This window comes from Panulirus ornatus, chromosome 27 (genome assembly GCF_036320965.1).
Source record: "Panulirus ornatus isolate Po-2019 chromosome 27, ASM3632096v1, whole genome shotgun sequence".
Taxonomy (NCBI): domain Eukaryota; kingdom Metazoa; phylum Arthropoda; class Malacostraca; order Decapoda; family Palinuridae; genus Panulirus; species Panulirus ornatus.
In genome coordinates this window covers 17879993-17906283 of record NC_092250.1, presented here as the reverse complement: position 1 = coordinate 17906283, position 26291 = coordinate 17879993, and the positions used below count along the sequence as shown (strand labels likewise).

Here is a 26291-nt window from a genome sequence, read left to right as displayed (position 1 = left end):
CTATCCACATTCAGGCACCAAAGACCTTACCATGGTTTACCCCAAATGCTTTACATGCTCTGGTTCAGTCCATTGATGGCACGTCGACCCAGTATACCACATTGTTCCAATTCACTCTATTCCTTGCAAGCCTCTCACACTCCTGTACATTCAGGCCCCAATTGCTCAAAATCTTTCACTCCAGAATTTTGTATTACCCTTGAGCTTCGTTTCACTCAGAGCCAGAACATCCAGGTTTCTTTCCTCAGACATAATACCTATCTCTCCTTTCTTCTCATCTTGGTTACATCCACACACATTCAGACATCCCAATCTGAGCCTTTGAGGAGGATGAGCACTCCCCGCTTGACTCCTTCTTCTGTTTCCCTTCTTAGAAATTAAAATTCGAGGGGAGGGTTTCCAGTCCCCTGCTCCTACCCTTTTAGTCGCCTTCTATGACACACAGGAAATACATGGGAAGTATTGTTTCTCTAAAGAATATGCCACCTGAAGTAAGCAGTGAATACATAAAGAGGATATTGCCAGGAAACATAAAACTATATTGCCAGGAAACATAAAACTATATTGCCAGGAAACAAAAACTATCAGAAAGCATTAGAGGTAGAAGAACTGTAAAACAACCACAGAACTTGACAAGTTAGGGTACTGAGAGATGCTGTTAGCGAATGGAAGTGCAATCTAGATAAGGTAGGAGATGAGATAAAAGAACTTAAAGCTAATTCTACGGCTGAAAAAACAAAAAAGCTAAGGAACTGGAGCCTAGAAATGATGATGGTAGATTGCCAGATAAGGGTTAAGTCTAGGTCAGAAGAAGACTGTATAGGTAATAATACTGAAGGGAACCAAGGAGTAGAGATACTGAAAATTCTGGAGCAGGTAAAGACAGCAGAGAACAAAATAGGAATGTCAAAGAGGCTCCGTCCACAGTAAGAGACAGGATACGAGATGACGAAGACCACAAAACTCGAGAAAATTGGAAAGCTTCTAAGGTGGAGAGATGCTTGAGGTTCCAAAGCATAGGGGCAGAGCAAAATTCTAGATATAATTGTTGAGGGGACTGTGTATACAGTCAGAGACAGGATACTACTTGAAGTATGTGGAATTATGGATGAGAAACTTATGGCACAAGCAGTTCAAATCTGCTCTGAAACAATGAAAAAGTAGATTTTAGATAGGGAATACAGGAAATAATGGAAATAGGGGTCATTATACAAATAAGGGAAGTTGTCCATGGGGAGGTGATGACCTTTTGGCCATGAAAAAAAATCCTCCAAACATGACAGAAAGAAAAGCTATGGAACACAATCAAATTGGCAAGTTCCTAAACATAGTGGAATTGACATTTGCAGGTCAAGATGTAAGGGAACTCAATATAATGGGGTCAAACTTCAAATACATTAAGGAAAAGGCCACTAAGGGTAACATTTGACATGAAAGTGTGTAGTCAATATGAACTGAGACAGCCATTCAGACTTACCAGAAGAGAGGAGTTCAAACAAGTGTATTTTAGCAGTGACATGGCAAGAGAAGTGAGAAAAAAAGTTAAGGAAACCGGGTAAAAGCAAAAAACCATAGTGAGTCAGATCAAGCCAGGGGAAGAAACATCACAGGAGAGACAGAACTAGCTAGAAGCAAGTGCTGTAAACTGAAGGCTCTGTACACTAAGGCAGATGGACTAATGGCAAATGGTAAGGAACTAGAGCTTAAAGGCCATGTCTGAGAAAGGAACTCTAATATCATTGGAGCAGTGAAGACTAAACTCACAAATGAGATAAAATCTATCCAAATCCTCCCGAAACTGTATATAATAACAAGGAAGGAAAAAGATAAAGGAGGAGGGAACTAGTCCTATCAAGGAGGGATAACATTAACTGATCTAAACTGATGGCACCTTCAAACAGTACATAATGGGTTAAGTTACAGTGGGAAGAAAGTGAACATTGGTGCTGTTAGGCTGCGACCCTTCATGGAGAAACTGGAGTGAGCCACAGCATACTTATATTTCTACAGTTGCATTCAAGTTCATGGATAAGGCATTATTCAGCAAAGTGTTCACACCACATCACAACTAATGAGGCAAAAAGAGCTAACAGATAAGGTCCAGAGAAGGGCAACAAAGATGACACCAAAAGGAAAGGCTATTTGCCCACCATGCAAGTAAGAGGGAGGGGTGACCTGATCAAAACATTTAGGTTTTTAAATCAAACTGATGACACAGACAGTGAACAACCCTTCAAAATATCTATGGATTAAACAAGAAATGTGAAAAAAAAAAGATGTAAAGAAGAATTTTACAGTATAACAATGGTGATGGATGAATGGAATGAACTGCATGAGAACACAGTGAACACAGATAGCACACAGAAGTATAAAAAGTTGAGAAAGGAAAGAAAGTTTGAGAGATGGGGCCTAAAAAGTGTAAAATTCTTCCCCCATACAGTAGAAACTGGGAATTACATACACACAAATGCAGTAACTGCTCCAGGGAGCTGGAGCCAGGATAAAATTCTTCACTGAACTGCAAACTGGACACCTGTTTAACAGGTAATTGGAGGGACACTCACAAGCTGGGGTCCCAAGAGTGTTTTATAAATAAACAATCAGGGGAGCATTGGTAAATTAGCTGATAAATTATGGCAACAGCTGATGGAAGATGATGTATCCATCCTAACCCCAAACCAACTCATAAGGAGAACTATCAGTGATGTAACTTACGTGCTAGTTAGTATAAAAATTACATCTAAGAACAAGGAAAAGAAAATGTTCGTTAAACTACCAACAGCACATATCTGACTAAATAACAGTTGATATCTTTAGTGTGGTCAACCTAGTTGAATACACATGTATATTTTCTCTTAAGGTTCAATGAAGGGCAACAGAGATAGTAAAACAAAGTTTATAAAGGGTGCTGAATTACTGAGAAAGATTAGATTATTTGTACAGTACTTGCTAAAGAGAGATACATGACTACAACTTTAAGTATCTAAGTAACTGACAAAGTCGAGAGTGAACAGCCCCTTGAAATCAATAAAGAAAGATCGGTGAGAACTTATAGCAAGAGACACATTTGGAAAGATGCAAAGATGTATTTCTTGGTAACAGAGTGGTGGATGAATTGCATATGCTAAGTCAGTCTACAAAAATGAAAAGTTACATGACAGTAAAGAAGATTTAAGAGAAGGAATTCCAAGATTGCAAAACACCCTCCCCATACACTCATATTACAGCTATTATGTATTTACATGAGACTTTATACAAACTAACCTGTTTCTTTTTTCTTCTGACTTCAGCTTCACTAACACAAGAGTCTTCATCTTCAGACTCCTCTGCCACCATTTCAAAGTCTAATTCACCCGAATTAATGTAAAAGCCTCGGTGTTTTGTTTCCATGTGTGTTGGTACCACCTCATCACACTGTGAAGAAAAATGCATGAAAAATCAAAGCTATTGCATATAATCACTCATGGAATATGACAATACATCATTACCTGTGCAAATGTTCTCCATTAAGAACATGAAACAACTGTGGTGATGTCTTTTTTTTCTTTCATACTATTCGCCATTTCCCGCATTAGCGAGGTAGTGTTAAGAACAGAGGACTGGGCCTTTGAGGGAATATCCTCACCTGGCCCCCTTCTCTGTTCCTTCTTTTGGAAAATTAAAAAAAAAATGAGAGGGGAGGATTTCCAGTCCCCCGCTCCCTTCCCTTTTAGTCGCCTTCTACGACACGCAGGGAATACGTGGGAAGTATTCTTTCTCCCCTATCCCCAGGGATAAACTGTGGTCATGTGTATGGAAAAATTCTGGAAAAGATCTTGTACATCCAACCCATGGAAATGCTCAAATGATGATTGAGGAGGAGCTAAACAATGAATTTCCATGTTATGTTTAGTACAATAACTTACCAATGCTTTTAAGATGAAAACCTTAGGATTCCTCATGATAAGGAGCTAATTACAGTAGATGCAACTCACCTTTTATGTAGCAAACTGAATAGGTTTCTCATAGATTATTGTCTTGCTGATGAGCTTTTATTTGAATGTATTCTGTGAGGGGAAAACTTACTTTATCATTTGCCTATTCCTAACATATTCAATGCAAAAAAAAAAAAAAAAAAAAAAAAAAAAAAAAAAAAACTGAGTTGCTAAGGCAGCAAGCATGCCTTCTACAAGAGCTCCTTTTATTCTCAAGGTATACCAGTGGAGAGTTCTGAGTAATGCAACAGAATAACAGAAACTTTTTATCAATAAGTATTCATTATATAATGTTGAAAATTCACTAAAAAGTATCACTTGCATCATATACAACTGCAAATGAGTGGGAATGGTTAACAGCTTGTGGACTTGCGTGTTGAAAAAGGGTTGGGGGACTAGGGACCACAGATTTGACGAAATCTGTCATGGTGATACTTATAAGTGTTTGAGTGGACAGGAAGAGAGAGGCATTTGGACGATTTTTGCAGGGAAAAAATGCAATTGAGTGGGAGACGTATAAAAGAAAGAGACAGGAGGTCAAGAGAAAGGTGCAAGAGGTGAAAAAAAGGGCAAACGAGAGTTGGGGTGAGAGAGTATCATTAAATTTTAGGGAGAATAAAAAGATGTTCTGGAAGGAGGTAAATAAAGTGCGTAAGACAAGGGAGCAAATGGGAACTTCAGTGAAGGGCGCAAATGGGGAGGTGATAACAAGTAGTGATGTGAGAAGGAGATGGAGTGAGTATTTTGAAGGTTTGTTGAATGTGTTTGATGATAGAGTGGCAGATATAGGGTGTTTTGGTCGAGGTGGTGTGCAAAGTGCGAGGGTTAGGGAAAATGAGTTGGTAAACAGAGAAGAGGTAGTAAAAGCTTTGCGGAAGATGAAAGCCGGCAAGGCAGCAGGTTTGGATGGTATTGCAGTGGAATTTATTAAAAAAGGGGGTGACTGTATTGTTGACTGGTTGGTAAGGTTATTTAATGTATGTATGACTCATGGTGAGGTGCCTGAGATTTGGCAGAATGCGTGCATAGTGCCATTGTACAAAGGCAAAGGGGATAAGAGTGAGTGCTCAAATTACAGAGGTATAAGTTTGTTGAGTATTCCTGGCAAATCATATGGGAGGGTATTGATTGAGAGGGTGAAGGCATGTACAGAGCATCAGATTGGGGAAGAGCAGTGTGGTTTCAGAAGTGGTAGAGGATGTGTGGATCAGGTGTTTGCTTTGAAGAATGTATGTGAGAAATACTTAGAAAAGCAAATGGATTTGTATGTAGCATTTATGGATCTGGAGAAGGCATATGATAGAGTTGATAGAGATGCTCTGTGGAAGGTATTAAGAATATATGGTGTGGGAGGCAAGTTGTTAGAAGCAGTGAAAAGTTTTTATCGAGGATGTAAGGCATGTGTACGTGTAGGAAGAGAGGAAAGTGATTGGTTCTCAGTGAATGTAGGTTTGCGGCAGGGGTGTGTGATGTCTCCATGGTTGTTTAATTTGTTTATGGATGGGGTTGTTAGGGAGGTGAATGCAAGAGTTTTGGAAAGAGGGGCAAGTATGAAGTCTGTTGGGGATGAGAGAGCTTGGGAAGTGAGTCAGTTGTTGTTCGCTGATGATACAGCGCTGGTGGCTGATTCATGTGAGAAACTGCAGAAGCTGGTGACTGAGTTTGGTAAAGTGTGTGAAAGAAGAAAGTTAAGAGTAAATGTGAATAAGAGCAAGGTTATTAGGTAAAGTAGGGTTGAGGGTCAATTCAATTGGGAGGTGAGTTTGATTGGAGAAAAACTGGAGGAAGTGAAGTGTTTTAGATATCTGGGAGTGGATCTGGCAGCGGATGGAACCATGGAAGCGGAAGTGGATCATAGGGTGGAGGAGGGGGCGAAAATTCTGGGAGCCTTGAAGAATGTGTGGAAGTTGAGAACATTATCTCGGAAAGCAAAAATGGGTATGTTTGAAGGAATAGTGGTTCCAACAATGTTGTATGGTTGCGAGGCATGGACTATAGATAGAGTTGTGTGCAGGAGGATGGATGTGCTGGAAATGAGATGTTTGAGGACAATGTGTGGTGTGAGGTGGTTTGATCGAGTAAGTAACGTAAGGATAAGAGAGATGTGTGGAAATAAAAAGAGCGTGGTTGAGAGAGCAGAAGAGGGTGTTTTAAAATGGTTTGGTCACATGGAGAGAATGAGTGAGGAAAGATTGACCAAGAGGATATATGTGTCGGAGGTGGAGGGAACGAGGAGAAGAGGGAGACCAAATTGGAGGTGGAAAGATGGAGTGAAAAAGATTTTGTGTGATCGGGGCCTGAACATGCAGGAGGGTGAAAGGAGGGCAAAGAATAGAGTGAATTGGAGCGATGTGGTATACCGGGGTTGACGTGCTGTCAGTGGATTGAATCAAGGCATGTGTATGGGGGTGGGTTGGGCCATTTCTTTCGTCTGTTTCCTTGCGCTACCTCGCAAACGCGGGAGACAGCGGAAAAAAAAAAAAAAAAAAAAAAAAAACTTATGTGAAAAAAGTAATACTAATAAGCAAGGTTTAAGTAGGTATATGGTGCTTGTAAGAAGAAATGGCAGGAGGAATCCGGTAGTCCCATTTTGATGAGGCAGAAAGTAAGACCAGCAATCCTGACATGGAGAATGTAAGATTGTTCTGGTCACCACTTTAACACTCCTCAGTCAGTACGATAGTACCTTCCTGGGCAGCTGTTGTCAACTTTTAGACCTACTCTTTCACTGACTGATATTCCTGTTCTGCTTCAATTAGTGCTGTGGGTATTATATCTCTGGTCTTTTTCTTTTCCAAGTTTTTACCTTTTTTCTTCTTAGGTCTTCCTTTGGTCAGAAATTTCTACTGAAAACCTTGGCCATAATCTTCATGATATGCAAATTTCTCTATTTACCTTAACAGCACTCCATTCTGAAAGTAAGCTTTCCCTCTTTGTTCCAAATATAATTGCACGTTCTTTTTGTTCACTTTGTTCTGAAGACTGCATCTCTTCTCTATTGCCTCTGGTTGTTCTCCAACACTATTTTTGTCCTTTACTGCCATTTCTTCCTTTAACTGAATGTGGTCTCCATCCAGTCCAAATCTCATTGGCAATTTCTACCTATCTACTCCAGTAAACTTACCCTAAAACAGCTGTTTGACTCGGCTGTTGATTAACTCTTGGAGCCTAATGTCCACTTCAAAGTTCATTGCCCTGTCTAACACTAACTTCCCCCCCCCCAAAAAAAAAACATTCATAGCATTACCCATGTACTAGGTCTACCGTGCAACTGTATTTTTCTCTCATCTCCATGGATACTGTTATATCTTATAAATATTCTAACTATGCAATTTTATCTATCCCTCAGTCCAAGCAATCTCACTTGGCTTCTTTTCTGAGTTGGTAAAATTGGTTGGTAAAATTGGTTTGTTTTATGATATACGTGCTCTCATCCTCCACTTTTCCCTCCCACCCCCCCTTTTTTTTTTAAACATCATCACAGTCTTCAAAATGTTCCCATAGTTTGATTAATCTTTCATCAAACTCAAATTTCCCCACCATGTTTCTGAATAATCTTAGCAAAATTCTCTCCATCTACACTTTTCCCTTAAAAGCCCCATCTACGCATAACAATACCTTTAGTATCATCCTTCTCAACCTCTGCATTCATTAATTATTCCAACAAAAGTATCATCCTCCCTCTATAAATAATACTTTCATTGAAGCCTTTGCTAAAAGCTTCTCATTATATGTTGATGCATAACTTATCATTAAACTAACAGTAATTGCTCCCATCTTCAGCATCATATAATCTAGATCTAATTATCTCATAATCTTCTACCTCTCCTACCACCTCTCTTCTATCACTGACCACACCTTCAGCGAAGAATTTTTCAACTCTCACAATTTCCTTATTATGATTCTTTTGCCTCTCATCTTTTCCCTTCATCTTTCTGCCTCTTATCCTTTACCTTCTATTTTGTCTACCTCAAACCTATGAGAACCTGGCCATTCTTCTTAAATATTTCCAGAGTTTACTACATTATTCATACATGTTTTATTCCAAGCACCAACATTATGTAAGAACTTTCCTATCTCACAGATTTTCATAACTACACATACTGCTACAATTACTATATAATCACTATATGACTCAAATTCCCTGCTTACATCTCCCTTGTAACCAGCAAGTATAGGTCTCAGGAGACAATAATGAATCCATCCTCCTTGGAACCTACCTCAGCATGACTGAAAAATACTCTGCATAAAATTGATACTCTTAAGTGAAAAGAGTGCCAATTATGTGCAGATACACATTGTGAAAACAATTCAATTTTACAATGAACCAAGCGTACCTTGAACTTTAGCTTAATCAAGAGCATGATAAGCAAGATGTTAATCCACAGCTAAAAACAGATAAAACTAACTACACATTCTTGTGACATACGACAAATCCACTTACACACAAAGACAAGGACAAAGACCCTGGAAGTATAATCATCTTACTAGTGACCCAAGAACTATACTTAGTATAGCTCCATTTCCTTGAAATGAAAATGCTATTTGATATCTGAAGACAAAAGGTGTATGGCTTTCAGCCCCAATTCTCTTACATTACACTGTTATACAGAGTAATCAACTGCTTAAATGAAGATATGCTTCATGATGAATATCTTAATATTCTTCAATAACTGCTTCAACTTGAACAGTAAATACTTATGAATATTTTTTGGGAGTGAAAACTGGTACTTAACTAAAGAGCATTTCTGAATATCTGTATTAGTCAATGAATGGTTACATAAACAGGCACCTAGATCAAAAGTACCCTATCAAATATTTCAAAATAAATGAAAAACCTAAAGTAAATAAGGGAGCAACTGATCATTCTGCATTTTTTTTTGCTAAAAGTACATATTCAACATATCAGAAAATTGGATAATCCAATGTAAATTAGATAGTAACAGACCATCTTGTAAATTTTTCTAGGTATGCCTGAACAGGCTCTCATTTTGACTATAGATGAGACCTCTCCCCATCTGTGACATTACACAAAAGGTGAATTTTTAAGAAGCCAGATAACAATATACAGAATGGATTCAAAGAAAGTAAAAATAAATGCAGAAAGATATGGTTGAGGATAAATCTAAAGCCTCACAAACTGCTTATATCAATCAAACCTGAGTCATCTCTTAAAAGCAAAACTTACAGCATCAGAGTTATCAATAAAGGGATCAGTTTCATCGTAACCTTCTCCAAGTGTGGAGAAGTCATTCTCTTTTCTGCGTTTCTTTTTCCTAGATGGTGTATACCCTCCCTGAAAATAAATAGTTAATTAGCATATCATTTAGTATTAACTTCGTATTAAGTAATGATAAGGTGTTGATGTTTACCCTCTGAAACAGAAGAGGACATAGAAAGTGTTTGCATTGTTCCAAATTCAAACTGTACAGTATATCAAGTTAATATCAGAGAAATTATATATTGCAATTGGAAACGAGACAAAAATTATGATTAAGAATATACATAATCACATTTGGAACATAAAATAAATTAAGACAATGCATACACACTTCACATACAAATATGGCCAGCAGTAACAGTAACCAAGGTGTTAGGGTGAGGCTGAAAAAATCAAGACCTCCTAATGCTTTCCACAACCTTTCTGAATATACATCACTTTTAAATAGCAGCAACAGTAACCAAGGTGTTAGGGTGAGACTGAAAAAATGAAGACCTCCAAATGCTTTCCACAACCTTTCTGAATATACATCACTTTTTAATAATATATCTCAAGTCAACACTTGATGAGGGAACTAGTCAGTAAGATTAAAAACCCATGCTAATAATAATAATAATATTTTTTTGTTCATACATGACTTTCGTTTCCCACGTTTGCGCCAGAAACAGATGAAGAAAGGTCACACCCACTCATGACATAATAACAATAATAATCATAACAATAATATCAACAAAAATAATAATAATAATAATAATAATAATAATCATAATAATAATAATAATAATAATAATAATAATAACATCAACAATAATAATAATAACAATATCTATCAATTAATATGTGTTTGCTGTTTCCCATGTCAGCAAGGTAGCGCCAGGAAACAAATAAATACAGATCCGTCCACTCTCTTACACATATAAACACATATATGCACATGACATATACATTACATGCATACATATACATATGTACATATTTAAACTTGCTCGCCTTTATCCATTTCCCAGTGCCACCCCACCCCACAGGAAACACCATTGCTACCCCCTGCAACAGTGAGGTAGCGCAAGGAAACATACAGAGAAAGGCCACATCCACACACTCCCATTCTCTAGCTGTCATGAGTAATGCACGGAAACCACAGCTCCCTATCCACATCCAAGCCCCACAGACCTTTCCATGATTTACCCCAGACATTTCACATGTCTTGTGTGGATCAGGTGTTTGCTTTGAAGAATGTATGTGAGAAATACTTAGAAAAGCAAATGGATTTGTATGTAGCATTTATGGATCTGGAGAAGGCATATGATAGAGTTGATAGAGATGCTCTGTGGAAGGTATTAAGAATATATGGTGTGGGAGGCAAGTTGTTAGAAGCAGTGAAAAGTTTTTATCGAGGATGTAAGGCATGTGTACGTGTAGGAAGAGAGGAAAGTGATTGGTTCTCAGTGAATGTAGGTTTGCGGCAGGGGTGTGTGATGTCTCCATGGTTGTTTAATTTGTTTATGGATGGGGTTGTTAGGGAGGTGAATGCAAGAGTTTTGGAAAGAGGGGCAAGTATGAAGTCTGTTGGGGATGAGAGAGCTTGGGAAGTGAGTCAGTTGTTGTTCGCTGATGATACAGCGCTGGTGGCTGATTCATGTGAGAAACTGCAGAAGCTGGTGACTGAGTTTGGTAAAGTGTGTGAAAGAAGAAAGTTAAGAGTAAATGTGAATAAGAGCAAGGTTATTAGGTACAGTAGGGTTGAGGGTCAAGTCAATTGGGAGGTGAGTTTGAATGGAGAAAAACTGGAGGAAGTAAAGTGTTTTAGATATCTGGGAGTGGATCTGGCAGCGGATGGAACCATGGAAGCGGAAGTGGATCATAGGGTGGGGGAGGGGGCGAAAATTCTTGGAGCCTTGAAGAATGTGTGGAAGTCGAGAACATTATCTAGGAAAGCAAAAATGGGTATGTTTGAAGGAATAGTGGTTCCAACAATGTTGTATGGTTGCGAGACGTGGGCTATGGATAGAGTTGTGCGCAGGAGGATGGATGTGCTGGAAATGAGATGTTTGAGGACAATATGTGGTGTGAGGTGGTTTGATCGAGTAAGTAACGTAAGGGTAAGAGAGATGTGTGGAAATAAAAAGAGCGTGGTTGAGAGAGCAGAAGAGGGTGTTTTGAAATGGTTCGGGCACATGGAGAGAATGAGTGAGGAAAGATTGACCAAGAGAATATATGTGTCGGAGGTGAAGGGAACGAGGAGAAGAGGGAGACCAAATTGGAGGTGGAAAGATGGAGTGAAAAAGATTTTGTGTGATCGGGGCCTGAACATGCAGGAGGGTGAAAGGAGGGCAAGGAATAGAGTGAATTGGAGCGATGTGGTATACCGGGGTTGACGTGCTGTGAGTGGATTGAATCAAGGCATGTGAAGTGTCTGGGGTAAACCATGGAAAGCTGTGTAGGTATGTATATTTGCGTGTGTGGACGTATGTATATACATGTGTATGGGGGTGGGTTGGGCCATTTCTTTCGTCTGTTTCCCTGCGCTACCTCGCAAACGCGGGAGACAGCGACAAAGCAAAAAAAAAAAAAAATAAAAAAAAAAATAACATGGTGAGGTGCCTGAGATTTGGCAGAATGCTTGCATAGTACCATTGCACAAAGGCAAAGGGGATAAAAGTGAGTGCTCAAATTACAGAGGTATAAGTTTATTGAGTATTCCTGGGAAACTATATGGGAGGGTATTGATTGAGAGGGTAAAGGCATGTACAGAGCATCAGATTGGAGAGGAGCAGTGTGGTTTCAGAAGTGGTAAAGGATGTGTGGATCAGGTGTTTGCTTTGAAGAATGTATGTGAGAAATACTTAGAAAAGCAAATGGATTTGTATGTAGCATTTATGGATCTGGAGAGGGATTATGATAGAGTTGATAGAGATGCTCTGTGAAAGGTATCAAGAATATATGGTGTGGGAGGCAAGTTGTTAGAAGCAGTGAAAAGTTTTTATTGAGGATGTAAGGCATGTGTATGTGTAAGAAGAGAGGAAAGTGATTGGTTCTCAGTGAACGTAGGTTTGCGGCAGGGGTGTGTGATGTCTCCATGGTTGTTTAATTTGTTTATGAATGGGGTTGTTAGGGAGGTGAATGCAAGAGTTTTGGAAAGAGGGGCAAGTATGCAGTCTGTTGTGGATGAGAGAGCTTGGGAAGTGAGTCAGTTGTTGTCTGCTGATGATACAGCGCTGTTGGATGATTCATGTGAGAAACTGCAGAAGCTGGTGACTGAGTTTGGTAAAGTGTGTGAAAGAAGAAAGCTGACTGTAAATGTGAATAAGAGCAAGGTTATTAGGTACAGTAGAGTTGAGGGTCAAGTCCATTGGGAGGTAAGTTTGAATGGAGAAAAACTGGAGGAAAAGAAGTGTTTTAGATATCTGGGAGTGGATCAGGCAGCAGATGGAACCATGGAAGTGGAAGTGAACCATAGGGTGGGGGAGGGGGCGAAAATTCTGGGAGCACTGAAGAATGTGTGGAAGTCGAGAACATTATCTCGGAAAGCAAAAATGGGTATGTTTGAAGGAATAGTGGTTCCAACAATGTTATATGGTTGCAAGGCGTGCGCTGTGGATAGCGTTGTGCGGAGGAGGGTGGATGTGCTGGAAATGAGATGTTTGAGAACAATATGTGGTGTGACGTGTTTGATTGAGTAAGTAAAAATAGGGTAACAGAGATGTGTGGTAATAAAAAGAGTGTGGTTGAGAGAGCAGAAGAGGGTGTTTTGAAATGGTTTGGTCACATGGAGAGAATGAGTGAGGAAAGATAGACCAAGAGGATATATGTGTCAGAGGTGGAGGGAATGAGGAGAAGTGAGAGACCAAACTGGAGGTGGAGAGATGGAGTGAAAAAGATTCTAAGTGATCGGGGCCTAAACATGCAGGAGGGTGAAAGGTGTGCAAGGAATAGAGTGAATTGGAACGATGTGGTATATCGGGGTCGACGTGCTGTCAATGGATTGAACCAGGGCATGTGAGGCGTCTGGGGTAAACCATGCAAAGTTCTGTGGGGCCTGGATGTGGAAAGGGAGCTGTGGTTTCGATGCATTATTACATGACAGCTAGAGATTGAGTGTGAACGAATGGGGCCTTTGTTGTCTTTTCCTAGTGCTACCTCGCACACATGAGGGGGTGGAGGTTGTTATTGCATGTGTGGCGAGGTGGCGATGGGAATGAATAAAGGCAGACAGTATGAATTATGTACATGTGTATATATGTATATGTCTGTGTGTGTATATATACGTATACGTTGAGATGTATAGGTATGTATTTTTGCGTGTGTGGGCGTGTATGTATATACATGTGTATGTGGAGCGGTTGGGCCATTCTTTCGTCTGTTTCCTCACCCTACCTCGCTAACGCGGGAGACAGCGACAAAGAAAAATAAACAAAAATAATAATAATAATCATAATAATGATAATATATGGAGTAAAACTTATAAACAGGAAAAGAAAACAACAAAAAATGAAAACAAAGTAATTGTGACAAAATATATGAAACAGCAAAAAATGTATATCAGGTCCTGTACAAGGTATCAAAGTATACTGCAGGGACATTTGTTTGCCTACAATTTCAGGAGCTTACACATACAATATCTAGCCCAAAAACAAAACAATAGGGTACTTACATATCTGTTTTCAAATTGCTTTGCCAAAGCTTTCAAAGCAGCATCTTCATCTGCTGCAAATGGGTCTGTTGGGTCTAATGCTGGACCATTGATAACATCCCCCAATCGCTTCTTGCCTAATCTTTCATGCTGAAAATGTTTTAAGAAATGAGAAAAGGATTGTAGGTATAAAAACTTCATAAAGATTAGTGTCTTCCACTACAGATAAACATTTCAAACATTTTGATACTACGGTACACAGTATACATCAATGATTTTATTTTCAATATAGAGCACTTGTATATTTATCTGCTAAATCATCAAAGACCAACAAATCATTCTGTAGTTTTCTCTGATCACTCTATATGCCCTATTTCAACCCACTGACAGACAGCACATGACCCCTGTAAACCACATAACTCTAATTCAATTTATCCCATGCATACCTCTCACCTTCCCAAAAGCTCAGACCCTGATAGCTCAAAAACTTACACTCCATCCTTCCACCTCCTTCTCAGTCTCCCACTTGCCCTTGATTCCTTCGATTCTGACATGCAAATTTCTTTGTCAGTTTCTCTTCACACTCTGGTTGGCTCTCTCAAACACAATCAGCTTACTATCATACATCTCCCTTATACTGTCATTCCTTACATGATCAAGCCTACACACAGCACATACTGTCCTTAGGCATTTTATTTCCAAAACATCCACCCTTTTGTAATTTTGCATTTTGGGCCTATGACGCAAGTCTATATAACACTGCTGAGACCACTTTACCATCAACCAAACTCATCTTTGCCCTAAGAAACAACTACTGCTTCCACACACTCCTCAATGCACCCAGGACCTAATAATAACAAATAATAATAGTAATAATAATAATAATAATAATAATAATCAGAAGAGGGTGTTTTGAAATGGTTTGGGCACATGGAGAGAATGAGTGAGGAGAGATTGACCAAGAGGATATATGTGTCGGAGGTGGAGGGAACGAGGAGAAGAGGGAGACCAAATTGGAGGTGGAAAGATGGAGTGAAAAAGATTTTGTGTGATCGGGGCCTGAACATGCAGGAGGGTGAAAGGAGGGCAAGAAATAGAGTGAATTGGAGTCATGTGGTATACAGGGGTTGACGTGCTGTCAGTGGATTGAATCAAGGCATGTGAAGCGTCTGGGGTAAACCATGGAAAGCTGTGTAGGTATGTATATTTGCGTGTCTGGATGTGTGTATGTGCATGTGTATGGGGGGGGGGGGGGGGGTTGGGCCATTTCTTTCGTCTGTTTCCTTGCGCTACCTCGCAAACGCGGGAGACAGCGACAAAGTATAAAAAAAAAAAAAAAAAAAAAAAAAAATAATAATAATAATAATAATAATAATAAACTAATAATAATAACAATAATAATATCATTGTCCACTTTAAAGAATATTTCACATACATCTATTTGCACAAAAACATAAGAATTAACTCTAGTTCCTCCACATCATAAGAGGAATAATGTCATTCAAAACTTAAGAATAACAGACATTTAAGTATTAAGATATACTGGGATGCTACAGTTCATCATGAAGGAATAATTTTACATGAAGTGACTAAATCTTTTTTAGCCTCTCAACTCTGTCCTTGTTACAACTATGAGGCAACAAGTGGCCTGTGTGATAACTGTTCCAGATGTCGAAAGAGTGAATAGAAGGAAGCAACAGGTGGACATGATCAAGGTTAGTTAAGACTGACTTTTCAAACTTAAGACATAGATCTTTATGTGGCTGCCTGGATTTCTGTTAATCTTTCAATCTGATCTAATACAGTCCCAGGGTATCAGGCCATAACATGAAGATAGCAATCACTCAAAGAAGTACAGCACTGCAATCCTGATTTAGATAGCAATGTCTAAGGAAGTACTGCCATCCAAACTTATAAGTACTAAAATGGTGTCCAGAACAGTGGTGGCATTGAAGGATTTACTTTCCATCTCACTAAATCTTGGATGATTATCAAATCCAAACATGTTGTCCTTATGTGTCTACACCATACACCATTCTTCATATTGCTTTATCTCGTCTGTCTTTCTTAACCCTCTCATTTTCATTTTCCCTACTATTTTTCATTCAAGATCTAAACTTACTTTTCATTTACCTGACAGTAGTTTTAGAGGTCTTTTACCTTTAGATCTGTCTTGTTACTCCACTGATCAGTCATGCTGTTGGAGGCCATGGCCAAAGACTTATCTAACCACTACATCCTGGATGGTCTGGTACACTTTGTAGACACTTATCCAGGCACCTTTTCAAACATAGTGTTTTTAATGGCTGTAGCAAATGTATTAAACAGTTTTGAGCTTTAGATATTTACAGTGTTTATCAATTTGTACTTAATGCACCATTCAAATTCAGTCGTACTGTACTTTTCATAGTCTTCAATACATCTCATGCCAATGCAAATCCAAGTAGGGAGCCTGGTTATCTGGCAACTTCTGCACTAAGAACTTTGATGTGTCCGGTCTATGTTAATTAACAATGGATATTCAAATACTGAATTTGATACCATTGTGAACATGCTAAAGCAACATCTCATGGCAAAAAGATAACCTCAACGAGACAGCATTAAAGTTAACTACAGGAACATATTTACAACACATTGAAAGGAAGAGAAGATCACGTGAGATATTGTGGCCAGAAACATCAAAACGATTGATGAAGATGAGAATATCAGTCTGATAATATACTACAACAATCTGAAAAAAATGTTCGCTCATAATGAACAACATTGGAGATTGCTCTGGAAGTCTGAATCATACTAATGCAACATTGGGGACTGTCAGCTCTACCACATAAAGTACATTGGACATCCAACCTGCATCGAGCTGCAACCTCTCGTTCCACTTACAAGAAGGTGGAATCAAACATCATGAACAAATGCATGAAACAACACTATTGAGGGAGATTATAGTGAATAACACCAAAAGCATTACTAGTTGCAGTGAATGGAGGAAACTACAGATATTAGAAGCATTTCACATTAAAGAGAAAGCACCTGTCATCAACATCTAGACAAACATGACCATCGCCATACAGCTCTTTGATGGCCCACCAATAGGACATAGAGCTAAAGCCATTTTAGGACAGATGGGCCACATCATTGTCCAACCATAAGCTACTGAGTCTGCCATTTCTGGCCACAAGGAACGCAGCTCTGACTAACCCAGTCCTGGGTTACAAAGGTCAGAGAGAATCAGACAAACCCAATATGACCTCAACTCCATATCTAGACAATAAGAGTCACAACTGGCCAGGCTTAAGTGTATTTAGTGACAGATTTCTATATTTCTATCTCATTTAATATTGTTCTATGTTTCCTCAACTGTATGTTATTCTATATTTCTCTTTCCATATCTTGCATTTAGATTGTAACTCATACGACTCTTCATGATATTAGTAATTTGTTTAGTTTTTAGCATTTTCCCTTACTTTTATAAGCTACATACTGTTTTTCCAAGTGTGTTTCTTATCTATATTTTGCTTGCATTTTACATGTCACATCCAAGTTTTGTGATGCAGTTTTTATCTTATTTGTATATTCCTGATGACGCCTCTGTGAAGGCAAAAGCTTTATTGAAATATAATGAATAATTCTGGACAACTGGTGTTTGACCACCCACCTAATGGGAAAATCATACCGAGAAAATAAGAGAACATAAGAAAGAAGATTAATAACTCTAAATACACTGTCATCCTGGTGATACCTCGCTAAAGAAGGGGGTAGCAAAGCTGTTTTCTGTGGGGTGGGGGTAGTGCCAGGAATGGATGAAGGCAAGCAAGTATGAATATGTATATGTGTATATATGTATATGTCTGTGTATGTATATGTGTGTATGTTGATATGCATATGTATGTATATGTGCATGTATGGGCGTTTATGTAAATATATATAAGTGCATATGAGTGGAGGGGCCGTTCTTCATCTGTTTCCTGGTGCTAACTCACTGACACGGGAAACGACGATCAAGTATAATAAAATAATCTAATAATATTATTGTTATTATCATCATTATTATTATAACTATTATCATTATTAACATTATCATTACTATTATAATTATAATACGTGATTGCCATTTCCCTCATCAGAGGTAGTGCCAGGAAACAGACAAAGAATGGCCCATCCACTCCAATATACATATATACACATGTACATATTCATACTTACTTACCTTCATCCATTCCTGTCACTACCATGTCACACAGGAAACAGCATCCCCCCCTTCAGCGAGGTAGTGTCAGAAATAGACAAAAAAGGCCACATTCGTTCATGCTATTTCTAGCTGTCATGTGTAATGCACCAAAACCACAGCTCCCTATCCACATCCAGACCCCACAGACCTTTCCATGGTTTACCCCAGACGTTTCACACAACTTGGTTAGTCCACTGACTCCACATCAACCCCAGTATACCACATCATTCCAATTCACACTGTTCCATGCCCACCTTTCACTCTCCTGCATGTTCAGACCCTGATTGCTCAGATTCCTTTTCACACCATCCTTCCACTTCCAATTTGGTCTCCTGCTTCATAATGAGGATCTCTGTGATTGGAAAGCTTATGGAAACCATTATCCAAGAGAGAACTGTAAACCAATTAGAGGACCAACACTCAAAAAACTAGTACCAACATGGTTTTCAACGAATTCACTCATGTCTGACAAATCTGCTTGATTTAAGATATCATCAGCAAGGTATGACAAGGTTCTGCATCAAAGATTACTAGCAAAAATTAAGTCACATGGCAATGATGGGGTTGTACTACAGTAGATACAAAATTGGTTAGCTGGCCATAAAAAAGCCTCAGAATTGTTATACATAACAAGTGGAGTGGAACATGGATCAGTTTTGAGACCAGTTTTCTTTTTCATATATATTGATAATACTGATAATAGGCTGTGTTTCAAGATATCAAAATTCACTAATGATACAACGAGGGGAAATTAATCTACAAATGAACCTGAATGCCTATAGCTTCAAACTGACAGACAAACAGATGAACTGGGCTCAGAAGTGGCAAATTAATTCTCATATCAAAGTTTTACATACTGGTAATAAAAACGAAAATGCAAGCTACAGCATGAATTCTACTGAACTTTAAAAGGTATATGAGGAAAAAGATTTGGGTGTAATATTCTCTGGTGATCTACAAACAAGGAAGCAGTGCACAGAAGCAGTGAAAAGGGCAAAAAAAATGTTAGATTTCATTGGTAAAACCTTTGAATTCAAGTCCAAGGAAGACATCTTTACTCTTAGCAATTCATTGGTTTGTCTAGACCTTGAATATTGTATTCAGTTTTGGTTACCCTACCTGAAAAAAAGACAGACAGAACAGAGACAGTACAGAGTCAAGTTAGCAAGATGATACCTGGAATGAGAAACAAATCTAACAAGATGAGATTAAAAGACTTAAATCTATTTAACTTAGAAAAGAGAAGGTTAAGAGGTGATCAAACACAAGTATTCAAAATGATCAAAGATCTTGATAATCTTGATCTATCAAGTCACATACAACTTGATTTTTCTGATTCTACTCGTAGTAACATACAAACCTGTGGGCAAACGATTTACCTCAAATGAGGAAAAGTACCTTTTCTTTACCAGTACTGTTAACATAGGGAACTTTCTGCCAAGTAAAATGGTTGAGAGTAGTACTTTAGATATATTTAAGAACACACTTGATAAATACCTCGCTCAGAGTCCACAAAAGAAATTCGCTGAATGTCCGAAATGATAATAATACCCTAGTTTCTTGAGGGGGAAAATGGCTTTTTTTTCTCTTGAGTACTGGGGGAATAGGAAAGGTCTACTGGGGGAATTGCCTCACAAATATGAGTACTAGGTGAGAACAAATGTCCTACTGGGGAAACTGCCCCACAATTAAAAGTTAAAAGATACTATGATTCCCCTGTCACCCCCTGAATGTCAATGATAGCTCCATCTCTTAAACCTTCTGTACAATCATACAGCTTTTACGCTTCTGTATGCTGTCCACTTTCACACTTTCATCACTCAATTTATTCCATTTATCCACTACTCTGACTACACAAGTACTAATACCTTTTTTCACAAGTTTCTTCCTTAATTTCAGTTTTGGCCTCTGGTAATTCAACTGTTCACTGTTGACATCATCAAACTGGTTTAAGAACTTAAAACTTGTATCTAGTAACCCCTTTCATTGTCAACAAACTTAAATCCTACAGTCTATTCCTGTAACTAATTTCTCTTAATTCTAAAATGGTATCTTCTTTCTTGCATTCTCTAACTACTCTATTTGTTCTCTGTGTTTCTTTCATTAAGTAATTATTTAACTGTACTTTAATGTTTAAAATCTTTGTATGTTGTCTCCATTTACTACGTTCTCATTCAAATCACTTCATTCTTAAATCAATGATTGACAGATGAAAAGTATTTCAGTGCCAGATTCTGTGTTTTTGTTTGCAAACAATGCATTCATCCACATCCTTCAATGCTACTCCTTCTATCTCTCGATCAGCATCTCTAGAACTTCCTTTATAGACTCAGACAGGGGCAGGATATCTTATCAGGGTAGAAGAAAGCTAGTTAAGTTTAATGCTTCCAAGACCTAGTTTCTACCCATCTATCAAAAACTCCTCATAACTCTTCTCTCTCCTTTGAAGGTTTTGTAACTCCACCTCAACTCAATAAACAAATTTCGTATTACTGTAACATCCACACTTTCATTACAGAAATAGCCAAGTCTGCCTCTAAGAAACTGGGAGTCCTGTATAGATGTAGAAATTTCATTTCTTCTGAACAGTTGCTCCGTTTATTCAAAGGATTGATTTGTCCTTGTATAGAAGACTTCTCTCATATCTTGGGTGCTTCTAGCTCTGCATCTTTACTTGAAAGAGTTGAGACAAAGGCTGTCTGACTTGTAAGCTCTATAAACTCTCAAGCTATCTTCAAATGGATCTAGCTCTGCATCTTTACTTGACAGGGTTAAGTTGAAAGCTGCGTGACTCATAAATTCTATCAGCTACCTTCAAAACTTGATCCGCTTGCCCTATGTTGCAATGTTGGTTCACTTTCCCTCTTCTACAGATATTTCTTTGGTTTTTGTTCCAAGGAGCTGGCTGCTTGTGTGGCCGCTGGCAATTCAAATAAGGACCATTTTGAGAAGTTTCTTTCCCTACATCTCCAAGCTCTGGAACTCTCTACCTTCTCATGTCTTTCCCAATAAACATAACCTGGACATTTTAAAAGAGGTTTTTCACTTTCTCCAAAATTCGAATTTACTTTTTCTTGTCTCTTCTTTTCCTTTTCATAAACCTTTATTATTATCATTATCATTATAATTATTATCATTATCATTATCATAAAATAATATTATCAATAATAATAATAATAATAATAATAATAATAATAATAATAATAATACTTGATCGCCATTTCCCGCATCAGCGAGGTAGCGTGAGGAAACAGACGAAGAACGGCCCATCCACTTATATACGCATAAACACCCACACACGTGTGTGTGTGTGTGTATGTATGTATATATATATATATATATATATATATATATATATATATATATATATATATATATATATATATATATATATATATATATATATTCCTATGAGTCCACGGGGAAAATGAAACACGGTAAGTTCCCAAATGCACTTTCGTGTAATAATCACATCATCAGGGGAGACGCAAGAGAGAAATATAAGTCACTTGATATACATCGAAGAGACGAAGCTAGGACGCCATTTAATGATGTGATTATTACACGAAAGTGCAATTTGGAACTTACCGTGTTTCATTTTCCCCGTGGACTCATAGGAACATCTTGATCACGCGCAAAATTGTGATCCTTTCCGATATACACACACACACACACACACACACACACACACACATATATATATATATATATATATATATATATATATATATATATATATATATATATATACACTTGTAGATATTCTTAGTCGGTTGCCCTCATCCATTCCTCGTGACACCCCATCCTACAGGACACAGCATCGCTACCCCACGCATTCTATATATTTCAATGAAGGCCCGTTCTTGATGTGGACTTTTGTCCGTGACTGGAGCCTTCAACGTAAGGAAAAAAATCTACACAAGTGAATATCGCAATTTACGATGAAAAAACTCAATTAACCATAGAATCTTAAAAATACCAACAGAACTCTATAAAAAAAAAAACTGAATGTCTAAAGAAACTATATAACTGAAAAATTATGTTTACTGTAAGATATTCCTAAATTCTTTTTAAATTTTGAATTACACATAACCTTCTCGAACTGCTACAGCAACAAAGTTTCCTTCATAACTACGTTAATAATAATATGCATTCATTTTAAATTCTGAAATACTCATAACTCTCGAACCGCCCCTAAAGGAATGGTATTTTCATCCAAACGTTAATACATACATACATACATATATATATATATATATATATATATATATATATATATATATATATATATTTTTTTTTTTTTTTTCCGCTGTCTCCCGCGTTTGCGAGGTAGCGCAACGAAACAGACGAAAGAAATAGCCCAACCCACACCCACACACATGTATATACATACGTCCACACACGCAAATATACATACCTACACAGCTTTCCATGGTTTACCCCAGACGCTTCACATGCCCTGATTCAATCCACTCACAGCACGTCAACCCCGGTATACCACATCGATCCAATTCACTCTATTCCTTGCCCTCCTTTCACCCTCCTGCATGTTCAGGCCCCGATCACACAAAATCTTTTTCACTCCATCTTTTCATCTCCAATTTGGTCTCCCACTTCTCCTCGTTCCCTCCACCTCCGACACATATATCCTCTTGGTCAATCTTTCCTCACTCATTCTCTCCATGTGCCCAAACCATTTCAAAACACCCTCTTCTGCTCTCTCAACCACGCTCTTTTTATTTCCACACATCTCTCTTACCCTTACGTTACTTACTCGATCAAACCACCTCACACCACACATTGTCCTCAAACAACTCATTTCCAGCACATCCATCCTCCTGCACACAACTCTATCCATAGCCCACGCCTCGCAACCATACAACATTGTTGGAACCACTATTCCTTCAAACATAGCCATTTTTGCTTTCCGAGATAATGTTCTCGACTTCCACACATTCTTCAAGGCTCCCAGGATTTTCGCCCCCTCCTCCACCCTATGATCCACTTCCGCTTCCATGGTTCCATCCGCTGCCAGATCCACTCCCAGACATCTAAAACACTTTACTTCCTCCAGTTTTTCTCCATTCAAACTTACCTCCCAAATGACTTGACCCTCAACCCTACTGTACCTAATTACCTTGCTCTTATTCACATTTACTCTTAACTTTCTTCTTTCACACACTTTACCAAACTCAGTCACCAGCTTCTGCAGTTTCTCACATGAATCAGCCACCAGCGTTGTATCATCAGCGAACAACAACTGACTCACTTCCCAAGCTCTCTCATCCCCAACAGACTTCATACTTGCCCCTCTTTCCAAAACTCTTGCATTCACCTCCCTAACAACCCCATCCATAAACAAATTAAACAACCATGGAGACATCACACACCCCTGCCGCAAACCTATATTCACTGAGAACCAATCACTTTCCTCTCTTCCTACACGTACACATGCCTTACATCCTCGATAAAAACTTTTCACTGCTTCTAACAACTTGCCTCCCACACCATATATTCTTAATACCTTCCACAGAGCATTTCTATCAACTCTATCATATTCCTTCTCCAGATCCATAAAAGCTACATACAAATCCATTTGCTTTTCCAAGTATTTCTCACATACATTCTTCAAAGCAAACACCTGATCCACACATCCTCTACCACTTCTGAAACCACACTGCTCTTCCCCAATCTGATGCTCTGTACACATATATATATATATATATATATATATATATATATATATATATATATATATATATATATATATATATATATAAGGCATGTGTACCGTGTAGGAAGAGAGGAGAGTGATTGGTTCTCAGTGAATGTAGGTTTGCGGCAGGGGTGTGTGATGTCTCCATGGTTGTTTAATTTGTTTATGGATGGGGTTGTTAGGGAGGTAAATGCAAGAGTTTTGGAAAGAGGGGCAGAAGCAGTAACTATTAGGCGAAGGCGTATTAAAAACGACCTATCATTACTAAGAACAGCTTTTACAAAACAATAATCTAAGGCAGATACAAAAATAATCAGCTATTATTACTAATAATAGCTTTTACAAAACAATAATCTAAGGTAGATACAAGAACAATCATCAGTGTCACATGAAATAAAAATATCCATTTAGTTGTTATCTATATGTATAATCTACATTCAGCCCAACTACAGTAAAATGAAGCATTGGTCTCATAGTGATCATTTTATATATATATATATATATATATATATATATATATATATATATATATATATATATATATATATAGTTAAAAATAATCCCAGCAGACAGGTGCGCTCAGACTAGCGTAGAGACATCACAACTTTCCCCGCGCGCGACTCAGGACGGTGCTAGGGGGAGCAGTCGTGGGTGGGAGTAGGCTGCAAGGCGGGCTCCGCGGCTGACATCACGCTTCCCGACGCACGTGGGGCTGCCCGCGACGTCATCACCAAGTCGTGACGTCACTGATACAAGCAACGTCACCACCCACACGCCCGCGCCCGCGCCCACCACGCCCACATGTGCTTAAACACGCCCGAGCTTCACGCCCACCAATCACAACGCGCGCCGCGCGGATAAGCCCCGCCCAGCACGCCCCGCCCCCAAAGCCACCCCCCCCCCAACTGAGTCAAGCGGCACAGGCAATGAGGAAGGTGGGGGGGTAGGGAGGGGAAGTAATCTCAAAGATGGGGGACGCTGGGGGGATAGTCATCATCGGTCGTCATCATCATAATCAAACAAAATTCAACAATAAATAAAATAAAACTATAGTTCAAAAATCGCCCTTATGTCCTTGACACTAGTTGCGAGATCTGATCGCTCTCCACATTGTGGCTGCATTCAGTCGTCTCCCTTGGCTGCAACGCTAGACATACCAAAAGTCTTACCTGCTAAATGCACAATCCTAAGTTTGATATATTTCCAAGCTAAAAATGTATAAATATCAGTACTGATAAACGCGTCCAGCCCCTTGATGGCGCTGCGCGGTCTACCAAGTTTGTACCAAAAACTATACATTTTTGGCAGTACTAATGTCCTTCATCGATTCTTTAGCGATGTGACCAGTTTCCATGTATATCCGGGACCCACCAAATACATTTACCCTATTCATCTTCCTCACCTGACCGTCCACTAAGATAAGAATAACTTGTATGGTTAGGGTGCGTGAGTAACATCACGTCCGTCCATCACGCGGCGGGACTGTGCTTGCCGCATCCAACTTAATCCCGGGCTGAAGGACGTCTGGGGCCGTCTTGCTATTATGATAATCGACCCCGCTCCACCTCACCCAACACCCTACACCCTCATCCTCGACCCCCGCCACGTACCACGTTACACCATCTCCAGGGTGTCAACCTCACATCCCTACCCATGGACTCCACTCGCACAACGCCAGGGCCCGACATGTGCGATTATTCATGACATGAGGAGCCAAGGTTTCTGATCGGAATTTCGGGAAATTGGGGTAAATTGGTATGGCCAACACTTGCTGTAACCTAAACCACAGCTGAGTGAGACACCTCCGTCGCCGCCTACGTCTACTCACTCTGCACGATCTTGACATACAACACATTTTTGCCAGCTGGGTTGCTGCTCGTGGTTAAAATTACACCCACCGAAATGACAACTAATGAATGAATCAGCATATTCACCGGAACAGTACATATCTCATCACAAATATTCTAAGGATGACCTTGAGGGTGTACGGTAAGTGAGCCGTACATGCAGGGGGGCGGTCCGAGGCAAGGATGCAAGTATGAAGGTGTGAGGTAGTGAGAGCCCGGTCGCTTGTTACTATCCGGCGCCTCACAACACCTCCCAGAGCCAATGACAGCACCACCTTCCTCATCCTCAACCTCCACCCTCCCATGGCAGTACTCAAGGACCACTCCTCGACACCCCCCCAAATCCTTATGCAGAGGGCCAATGAAATTCGGTGCCTCATGATCCTGTCCTCACTTGGACTGCTGTAGCGAGCACCGTATTCTGTGTATATTTTTAACCGTAACACTATCATATTCGGGGGGGAATCAGGGTTCGGTCACAATTGCCCTTGGGGCGCTTTGGCCCCTTACATACCCTTGAGGTCATACTTCATGGCGGTCCACACTCGGGGACGTCCCCAAGTGAGGACCATCACAAAAGTCACACGTCAAACGTATCCTGAAGGACCTGAGGGACGCCTTGGGTGTTGGTGGGTCTAAACCTTGTTTTCTCCTACAGTCTGAGTGTGTCCACAC

At 39.2% G+C, this 26291-nt stretch overlaps 1 protein-coding gene across 4 annotated transcripts in view; it reads right to left on the bottom strand.

The window, feature by feature from the left end:
- The window catches only part of yem (yemanuclein), a 176759-nt gene that overhangs the window by 149980 nt on the left and 488 nt on the right, over window positions 1-26291 (bottom strand). For all 4 annotated transcript variants that reach the window (XR_011714687.1, XM_071678275.1, XM_071678278.1 and 1 more), the window contains exons 2-4: window positions 13847-13975; window positions 9163-9270; window positions 3265-3414 (exon numbers count right to left, since the gene is read on the bottom strand). Coding sequence is in view for 3 of the 4 variants with exons in the window: in XM_071678275.1 (XP_071534376.1) it covers window positions 3265-3414; window positions 9163-9270; window positions 13847-13975 (387 nt within the window). In the remaining variant the exon portion in view is untranslated. The remainder of the gene's footprint in view (window positions 1-3264; window positions 3415-9162; window positions 9271-13846; window positions 13976-26291) is intronic.